At 39.5% G+C, this 10,703-nt stretch overlaps 1 protein-coding gene across 1 annotated transcript; it reads left to right on the forward strand.

Moving 5' to 3' along the window:
• Window positions 1-1,618: 1,618 nt before the first annotated feature.
• On the forward strand, window positions 1,619-10,516 carry LOC306757557 (retinol dehydrogenase 12; the record flags this gene model as incomplete). The annotated part of the gene is made up of 6 exons (XM_079242644.1): window positions 1,619-1,775; window positions 5,482-5,721; window positions 6,338-6,427; window positions 6,522-6,710; window positions 7,401-7,510; window positions 10,267-10,516. 6 exons carry the CDS (start codon window positions 1,619-1,621, stop codon window positions 10,444-10,446), a joined length of 966 nt encoding a protein of 321 aa, XP_079098770.1. The 3' UTR covers window positions 10,447-10,516.
• Window positions 10,517-10,703: the final 187 nt, after the last annotated feature.

Below are 10,703 nucleotides of genomic sequence, written 5' to 3' on the forward strand. Positions count from 1 at the left end.
AAGTAACGCCCTATAAGACACATAGAAGACAGAAAACTTGTTCATGTTTGGAAGAATTTTGGCCACATTTCATTCATTTCACAACTGCAGTCGGTATCTGATGTATTTTCTGTGCACATCTTCACCACTAGATGTCAATAATGCTTACATACTGCATCTTTAAATTCCAGCATTTAAAATAAATTTACATTTTCCATAAATATTGATTTTGAGATGTTCACATCATTTCATTTTACACAACATCCTTTATTTTTAGAGCTGTGATTCTACAACTAAAATTGAATTTTTATCATGTTTCTTGTCTGGAGTTTGTGAGAAATTCACCTAAAAAAAAGAACAGATAATTCTTTTCACATGCCTCATTTGTTGAAACTATTAGAAGATATAAGATGTGTTTTATAATTTAAGGTTTGTTTTCTAGAACAACTGAGCACAGTCTAATGATTCCTCAGCAGTCGCATGGCAGATAAGAAGAAAATGCACTTTCAGAAATACTTGTCATTTTTAGCACCTAAAAAGAGAGAAGTGGAATCTTTCACTGTGATGTTGATATAAATAGTCTTGTTTATTTTATACAATGATTTTATGTATCTAAATGTTTTCCTGAACAACTTTTCTTTGCTTCCTTATTTAACTCCTTACTTTCATTAACCCTTTGCAGTCCTGGTTTAACTCTTGGTAAAGGTAAACTTGCAGTGACTTTCCTGGGTTTTTTTTTTTTTTTTTTTTTTTTTTTTAAATAAAAAGTGGAAATAAACCTGCCTGAGCATCTCTATCAACTGTTATGGGTATGTAAAACCCAAACTAAGTGTTTGTTACAAAACCACTTTTAAACTTAAACCATTTCAATTTGTCACATTATTATGAAAAAATAACATAGCTGGGCGTTAATAAACTTTCCTTCTGTCTTCCTTTTCAGCCACAGTTTTGTTTTTCATTTTGTTAATGTGTAAATGTAATATGTGACTGAAATAAACTAAACTAAACTAAAACATCTCAACCATTTGCTAAAGAAACATCTATTCTGTTTATTCTTATGAACACAGAGAAACCTTTTTCTTTGGCTTTAGTGTGAAAGTTAAAGACTGGAACTGATGCCTGAACTTTCTCTTTTGCTTTGACAGAAGTAATAATTGGCCTCCTCTGCTGTCATGTAAATCAGCTCCAGATGTCTTCTCCTCCACACACCATCAGCCTTCCAGCTTTAGCCGTGAAAATATGTTTTGGGGGAAACTATAAATAAACATTTGAATAGATATCAGGAATTTGGATTAAAGGGATAATAATAGTTTATGGTTTAAGCCAAACAGTTTTTTCTTTCATCCTTTTCTTCTCTCCTGCTGCGAACTTTTACCCCCAAATTACTGATCTCATCTGTCTTGAAGTTAAAGTTTACAGAGCAGCAATCAGATCAGAGCACGAAGTGATTTGATCGGTGAAGCAGAAGTTCAGCTTTAAGCCCCCCCCCCCCCCCCCCCCCCCCCCCCCCCGTCCAACCCTCGCTGGAGAGGGTTTTGGCACACCTCCTTGCAGAGGGGACCTATGAGGCACGCTGATGAGAATATAAACAGCCTTCACTTTCACTGCTTTGAGCCAGAAGCTCGGATGTGAGGGGAAAATGAGTTTCATGGATCTACTTTGTCACCCTCTTTGGGCGCTTTCAGCCGCGCTGCTGGCGCTCGTGGTGCGCCTGCAGCGGAGGGCCCCGTGGGACCCCAAAGCCTGCGACGTGCGTCTCGCGGGGAAGACCGCGATTGTGACAGGAGCCAATACAGGTCGGTGCATCCAGAGTTACAAAAGCTGAAAAATGCATTTCAGTTGTGACTTTTTATTGTTGACTTGTGGTCCTCTGAAATCCACTTTCAGCTCTTCATCCTTATTGAATCAGATGAATTCCGACATTCTGAACCTTGTTAATCAACCCTTTCCAGATGTAGGCATATTATTATCACAGAGGTAAAAGTTGGTATAGTCAAAATGAGGAAGCTTCAATGTAAGATGATGTTTTAGTGTCATTAGTGTCGTTTGTCAGCCACCAGGTTGTCTGCTGCAGCTGCAGAAGTTATGCAAGCTGTCCTCTTAAGAGTTATTTGAATTATAAAGCGCAACTTTGCTTTACTGAAATGTCATTTATCATTAGAGGAAATGGATCTGGGAGGGGCTGTTTTGTCTAAAATACAAGGACACAAGTTACTGTAAATATCAGGAGCTGTGGATTCTGATATTTTCTTTTGAGTCTTTGATATTTATTGGACCTTTTGAGCCTTTAATATGTTTGAAAAGAATGTGGTTTAACCTGTAATGACATGCTGTAGGCTGTGCCAGTGTATCATTCATTGAGCTGAAAGTAGCTGGTGCCAAACTCATAACTTTCCTTGTTTTCTGGCAGTTTTGTACATTTATTCTTGATTCACCGCACGCAGCTTTGGCACGGTGCAGAAAACATCATTTACAATGTGATGGGATTTCAAAATGTTTGTTCATCTGATGTAAACAGTGAAACCAGACCAGTTTGGACTCTGTTATGCTTCTATCAGCAGCTGTTTGAGGGAATTTTTCCTAGGAAGGGACTCTAGAAGCCAATTTGGAGCTGTCTTCCGGAGATTATAACAGCTGGGATCTTTACTCCATTAAAACAACAGCTTATAAAACATTCCACTTAAATGTGAGTATGTTGAGTAAAAAAATCAGCGTCCAATATCCAAATACTATAGACCTGTACGCATTTTAGAAAGAAGCTACAGAAAATGAGGAAAACTCAGTGGAATTGAGGGGCTTTGGAGACCTCAGGTTCATTGTGTCTCAGATGCTTTTCAGTCATTTAAGATTTAGAAACATTTAATAAATTCAAGTCCAGTTTTTAAAATATCAAGACTTCCATTTATTTCTTTCAGCTGATAAAGTTTCCACATGTTAAGCATGTCAGAGTAAGCCAGAGGGCACATGGCTGCCCAGCTGGACTGTATGTGGAACCTGTTGTAAGGTTTCTGCTAATTGTAGGAAATAGTTATTTATATAACAGGTTTTGCGACTCTCGAGTTTATTCTCTAAAACAAACTCTTCTGTTTTTGTTGTTTGAGAAGAGGAGAAATTTGTCTTGCTTTATAATAGTATCCTCTTCTTTTTTTCCTCTAAATAAATTGCAGCACTGCAGTTTATCAACTCCTTTATCTCCTTTGCCACATTTTTGTTTCAGTCCAGTAAATCCTACTTTCGCTGTTTTATCACCTCTACCTGCCAGAGAGCGAAACACTTCACACAACTCCTCTTGCTCTGCATTTCTGTCATGATTCCTCTTACCTGGAACACATTTGTGCCTGTAATCTGTCTGCTGGGTAATGATTAAGAGCTTTAGTCAGCACAGAAAATGAGAGTCATTTTTAGTTGAAAGCAGAACAGTCTCCTGGAAGCCAGACAACATCACATTTCTCTTCACAGGCATACAAACTCTATCCTTCCTCCCATTCAAACTGGTTTCCACCACTGATTGTTGGAAATGTTTTTTTTAATAAGGCCAGGTTTGATGCCATAAACTCAGGAAATGTTTCAGGCATGGTTGTGCACATAACAGATACTTTATAAGGACGCTGGAACAACTTTTTTTGGAAACTTTTGCAACTCTGAGTTGTACTTGTAAAACATTTTGCCTTCATATTCAGATTTAGTCCAGTTACTGATATAAAACCTTCATTATGACCGGACAACGTTGCTTTATGATTCATCTCTATGAGTGAAGGTAGTTTTAATATTTCCTGCCATATTCTGAACAAACTGGATGCTTTGGCATGTGAGTTCAGTCAGCTCCTGAAATGTCATGACGGTCTGTTAGAGCTCTGCATTAAATACTTATGTAGAGCCTGAACCTTTTATAAACATCGAATAGCCGCAGAGGTCTGGCTTTAATCCAGTTCTGCCTGAGGGGACGCCTTCAAGAACTCAAACTGGAAACACTGTAAAAACTACAAAGCTGAATTTGGCATTTCTCAGATTTCTCTTTGGACATTCAAGACATAAAATGAAGCCTGTTTTCTTTCTGCTTTTATCACAAATGACCAACTTTGTGTTAGTGGTACCAGAACAACAAACATCTTGTGAATGTTTGACGTGTGCACCACTCGAGACTTAAAAAGACTCATAATGCATGTTGCATTAGGTCAGAAAGGATCAGTGCATCAACGGCAGAAGCTTCCTCTGAGTTTTAGTTTCAGATTTCTAAAGTACTTTTATGAATGCATAGTACATCATTCAGTATTTTATTATGCTGACATCCATTTATTCTTGAGTGAGATCCTAATAACTGGTTTTTAAAGGTACAGTGTGTAAGAGATACTGACACCTAGTGGCAAAGATGGACAGAGAAATGACATCAAATGCCATGCAATGGAAATTCTCCAGATTAATTTACCTCAGATGCAGCAATGGTTGCACTACAGGCAGGTGTACCATCTTCTTCTATATTTATTTTCAGGAATTTCTCATCCTGTATGGTGCTCTAACACCTATCACAAAGTCGGTACTGCATTTTTAAAGCGCTACAGGGTCTCACCTCACACACACAGAGTTGTTTGTGCATTTGTAGCCACCATAGTAGGGCTGGATGATACTGCAAATTTTGGTTTCGATCTGATACTAAGTAAATCCACGGCTAGCATTGCCGATGTCAATAACAATAATGATGCTTATACCAATACCAATATTGACACAAATACTTTTCCTCTCGAAATTTTACAATCATTTAATGATTTATAACAAGATCAACAATGTGACAAAATAATAAAATAACTTTCTTCTTCCCTTTTCTACAATTGTTTGAGAAAAAAGGTTTTTTTTTGTCTCATCATGCTGGAATTGAACAACACCAATACTAGCCTTGGTATCAACACTATTGATATTTGGATTGATCTGCTCAGCCTTACACCACGGTGCAGGCAGCTCGTCCCACTGCAAGTGTTATAAATGGCTTATTCTAAGAGAATATTAGCTATTAGAAACCAAAGTAAATACAGTTTTTAATAACCTATTGAAAAATTTCTGTCATTGACCTTTGATTTCGGGACGAGTTGCTCCTTTAATCTCACGTGAAAAGATCGTTTTTGTCACGTTTGCTGCAGGTGAATTCCGACTCATGTCTCATGTTTGCAAATGACTGCCAAATTTTAAGGAACCTTGTTCCAGAATAATCTAGATAAAGAAGAAAAAGCTTCATGGACCAGAATACTTGTCTTTGGCAACCCTGTGTCAGTGTGCTGTGGATTTTATTTAACAGTACATGCAGCTCTAAACACCCGTCAGCCCTGTATTGACTTCTTTCAGTGTTGCCTCAGGGCATCTAAGAAAGCTGAGAAAAGCTTCTGTTCTTCTTAAGGTCATTTGACTGTATTTATTTTAAGAAATAGGTGTATTTGTAATCCTCCCTTTATGACTGCTCTGCTGTTTCACATCAAGGAGTTGACTAATTTTTGCTTTCCTCCTCCCTGCAAGGCATTGGAAAGTTCATTGCCCTGGACTTTGCACGCCGTGGGGCCCGAGTTATCCTGGCATGCCGAAGCGAGTCCCGAGGGACAGCCGCAGTAAATGAAATCAGGCAGCAAACAGGAAACAGAGATGTCCATCTGCGCCTGGTGGATCTCTCCTCTATGGACTCTGTCAGAGACTTTGCCAAGAGAATTCTTGAGGAGGAAAAAGCTCTCCATATCCTTGTTAACAATGCAGCGGTATCAGGTGATTCATGGCCCAATGACAAACATGGTTCCACTGCTGACTTTTATATTTGTGCAATCACAAGTCCTAAAACTCAGAAACAATATACTTCAGCTACACAAATAACCACAGGCAGGGTTTCATCATGTGGGATTTCGAAATCAGGCCTTTCTGATGTGGACTTTAACCAAAAGCAGCTATGAACTAAAGCAAGCTTGTTAAGCGTCCCATGGTGAGTTGGAAAAGTCAGTCAGGAAAAGAAAGTGGAAGTTTTGAGCCCCAGAGAAGAAATACTCCTGCTCAGTGTTTGTTACACATAAGAAAGTAATTAAATAGTAATTAGACTGAAAACTGACATACTGACACACTACACCCAGTAAATCTACTCTCAGACAGCGTAAGGACTCCACAGGATGAAAAGATTCACTGCCTTCATGTTCTCAGCTGGTGTCAGAAAGGAAGCTCAGCTCTGTGTCTTCACACTGCTGCAGCTCCGAGTTAAAGTCGGCTTCCAGGAAACGATCATCAGCTCTGTTAGACGTCAACAAAATGTCTGAAAGGGTTTATGTTAATGTCGTTACAGATTAAAGTGCAATTACTTCATGTGTACATTTGTAACTTGTAATTCTTCTGCCAGGTTTGCCGAGACAAATCACCAAAGACGGGTTCGAGGCTTCTTTTGCCACCAACCATCTGGGGCCATTTCTGCTCACCAACCTGTTGCTGGGTAAGCCTGCCATCTCTGCACACCTTTTATTCTCTGTCTTTTTGCTTCACATCCCTCTTTCCGTTCCTCACAGTTTGTTCCTGATTCATTCCAGACCTGATGAAGCGCTCTGCTCCAGCCCGCATCGTCACTGTCAGCTCTCTCAATCACAAGAAGGGTAAAGTGGACTTCTCTCACTTTCATGGCGAGAACCTTGTTCACTTCATGGATCAGGTCTACAACCACACCAAGCTACATAACATCATCTGTACCAATGAGCTGGCACGCAGACTGCAGGAGACAGGTGAGCCAAAGCTGACTTCATCAGTTAGTAGGTTGTAGAATAAGTAATGAGATTACCTGGATGGGAAAGTTACAGCTCAAATGCTCATAATGGTTTTATCATAAGAAACTGGTACCAGCTGTGCAGATCAGCAATGAATTTATGCTTAAATTTTTATTTAAACGACTGTTTAGCGCTATATTTATCCAACAATGTTGCATCAACACAGGAATTGAGTTAATAGGGGATGAAATGAAGCTTCTTCTTTCTACATAGTCAAATCAACATGTCCAGATTATCAACTTCCTGATGCTGGCATCACAAGTTCATCTTTACAACCCTCAGACTTTTCAATGTATTTCCTAGAAGTAAACAGTAGTCCTTTTGTTTAGTACTTTAACCACTGTGAACATTTCACTTATGTGAAAAACATGCATAAAGCAATTAAAGACTGAAGCAAAACCCTGCAGTAAAAGCAACAACTTGCCCTTTTTCTGCAGAGCTGAAAGGCTTTGTGCCCACAAAAGCATTTAAAAAGACCCAACAGCAGCTTAAAGGACCCTCAAAACAGATCCCACATTTGCACAGATTAAAAGGAAGATACATAACAGTCATTTAAAGCAACACATAATTTATTTAAAGTAATTTTTATTCTAACTGGACCCACATTAACATAATATGTCTGTGTCTGTTCTCTTCATGTATTTACAGGTGTCACTGCCAACTCTGTGCATCCTGGTGTGGTCATGACAGAAGTGATGAGATACTATCCATTCTGGATCCGTTGTACTTTTAACCTCATTGGCTTTTTCTTTTTCAAGGTAAGCAAATAGTTGTATTTCACTGTGGAACCACCGTCTGCACTGTCTCTTAAAACTAAACCAACCAGACAAAACTCAAATCATCTATTTCCTTTTTTCTGTGTATTTGCTTCAGGATAACCGCACATAATTAAAGGCTTGTCGTCCCACTGAGACATTCAAGCCTTTACCATAGTTTGTTCCTATTTAGATCAAAAGTTTTATATGTTATTGTTGTATTTCAGCGCTCCGAATGAATGGCAAGTAAAACAAGGCACAAGGCAAGCAAGGTATTAGATATCTGGCCAAAATTAAGATCAAGGTCAGCAGGCAATGATTATAGATAAGCATAACTAACATGGCTACGGCTGTAAAACCACGTAGCTGATAAGTTGTTATTTAGTCTGAGAAAACAAAAGAAAAGTGGTTGCAGATGGGCAGAAAAATAGGAGAGATGAAGTGTGTGGACATAAACTATTCTTGATCCTGCAGATTTCTCCATGCCATGACAAGGAAGTGAAAGACTTTTTATTCATCTGAAGCAGTGGTTGTCAAAACAGCTCCTGTAAAAACTTTGTTTCTGCACACCTGATGATAAAAATAAGACTTGAAAAATATAAACTTAAAAATAAGGAGGATGAAGTGGTTTTTGGTGGATTCACTGCTGTAAGAATGGAAGTCCTGTTTATCTTTTGCTTTTTGCAAAGAACAAAAACACACAATGAATGAAGCTCCACATAAAAACAGGGTATCATTACATTTTACATAATTATACTTTAGCTTACAACACTTCTAACATATGAGATCATAATGAGAACAAGTCCTTTAATATAGGATGAAAACCTTTAGACTGGATTATGAGAATCTGCCATTATCACTCAAATGTATCTTATTTTTTATTGTTTTAGATTAACAGCCGCAGAGACAGATTAACGTTTTCACAAGGTCGCTTGTGTTAATGAATAAAGGACGGTGTAAGATCTCGCAGGCGTTTAACAGATGTGGTATGTGTGTGGCAGGATGCTCATAGCTGCACAGCTGTCTTTTCATTCGTCATCTCAACCATGTGTTTTAGGAGAAGAAAAGGAAAAAACACAAATCAGGTTCTGGTGAAGGAATCAAACAATGTCAAATGTGCAAACCAGATTTCTCTAAAGAAGAAAACAGGATGAAGTTATGCCACATGTTTTACAGCTGTCCAAGGGGAAAATATCATCATATGAACAACAGAGATGCCAATAAGAGGGACTGAAGGAGCTAAATTTGTTTATTTGTTTTTATTTTTCAACAGAAGTATTGTTATGGATTCTGTATGCTTGGGTCTTTTTCCTGCAACATGATGGCCTGTTGTCCAGAGCAGGGGTGGGCCGCAGTCCTGCAAGTGTTTGGAGTTTCCCTGCTGCAACACACTTGACACACGTCAGACTTAATTAGCAGACTTGTGCCGAGCTTGACGTCAAACTCACCCATTCCCCATTTATTTGAGTCAGGTGTGTTGCAGCAGGAGAACTCATAAAACTTGCAGGACTGCAGCCTTCGAGGGCTGGAGTTGTCCACCCCTGATCCAGAGAGTGCACCGTGGGGGGTGCAACATTGATCTGCATCGGTTTACAACAGGGGAAAACTCGGCATCCTGCAGATAGTCAATGCTTGGATGTTGTTTGGAACCAGGTGTGTTGCAGGTGGGAAACCTCAAAAACCTGCAGGACACTGGAGCTCTAGATCCCTGGTTTATAAGGATACATGGATTCTAGGATCAACAATCCAACAGTGTCAGTTTAAAGCAGGGGTGTCCAGCTCCGGTCCTGCAGGTTTTCTATGTATCCCTGCTTGAAAACCTCTGACTCAAATCAATAAGTCGTTGTGCAAAACAGTTCATAGGAAGCTAGATCCATATAATTTGAGACAGGTGTGTTGAAGCAAGAACACATGAAAAACCTGCAGGCCAGCGGCCCTCAAGGACCAACTCTGGACACCTCTGGTTTAAAGCGATAATCCCTGGAAATACAGTCATTTATAAAACATGAACATGTGGAAATATTTCCTTTCACTTTGTACTGCCATGATTTCTCATCCTATCATGCTGACATCTAACATGACCATGAAGAGGTCATTCTGCACTAACTCACTTATTACTACATTATAAAAATGTTTTATTTATAAAGTCAAGTTTAATCTTTATGCTTATTAGGCTTTATGTCTACAAAATTTTTAAAGGGATACAGTGCAACTTTTGCCCTCTAGAGGCGCTAAACCTGCAACTTCCCGCAGGTTGCATCAAACTGTCACAAAATGAAATAGTTAAACACTCCCAAAAAGCAAACACACCAGATTACAATCAAATGGATTGAACAGCCATCAGGTTCTGCACAGTTACTCATTCATTTGAACCAGCCAGGCGTGTTGGAGCAAGCACACAGAGACAATTTGCATGACGAGGGTCAAGGTCAAGGTTCCCCACCGCTGTTCTAGCTGCTTGTTGTAATTTTATATGAATGATCATTGTGTTCGGTCAGCATGCGACCAATCAGTCACTGGCGCCTGAATGAGGTCAAAACTAGTTGCAGATTTTGTGATACTGACCAACTAATGAATCTGTAAAGTATTGTATCATGATTGGGATTTACCCCTCAAGAGTATGCATTCATTTATGTCTAAACCTTTAGACTGTTTATGGCCGACACCATGACTGTATATTTGCACCCAACCTGATCTTCCGTTGTGTTTTTGTTGACGGTACGTTCTCATTCCCGCTGCCGCTCTTCTCTCCATCTCAGTCTCCAGAGGAGGGTGCAGTCAGCTCCATCTACTGCGCTGTGGCAGAAGAACTGGAGGGGGTAACTGGGAAATACTTTGACAGTGACTGTTCCCTGGTTCTTCCCGCCCCCTTAGCTCGAGACCCAGCACTGGCGGTCAAGGACTTCGAGATCTGTGAGAAACTGACATCAAAGCTGTGAAACGACTATCATGCGAGGCTTGATAACAGGAAACAGTCAAAGTTCGTGCCGTCCCCCCCACTCCCCCACCCACCCCCAGCTCGCTGACTGTGATTATCTGATAAAATGTGAGGATCTTTCCAGAGATATCAGGAGGAATTTTATGAATATATTTTTTTAATGACTTGCTGGAATATTGACGATGTAAAGTCTATTAAAGTATCATGTTGTTACCTGACTCCAACTAATCCTTTCACCGCCTTGTTTGCTAAAACATT

Source organism: Telmatherina bonti (assembly GCF_933228915.1).
Source record: "Telmatherina bonti genome assembly, chromosome: 6".
NCBI classification, from domain to species: Eukaryota; Metazoa; Chordata; class Actinopteri; order Atheriniformes; family Telmatherinidae; genus Telmatherina; species Telmatherina bonti.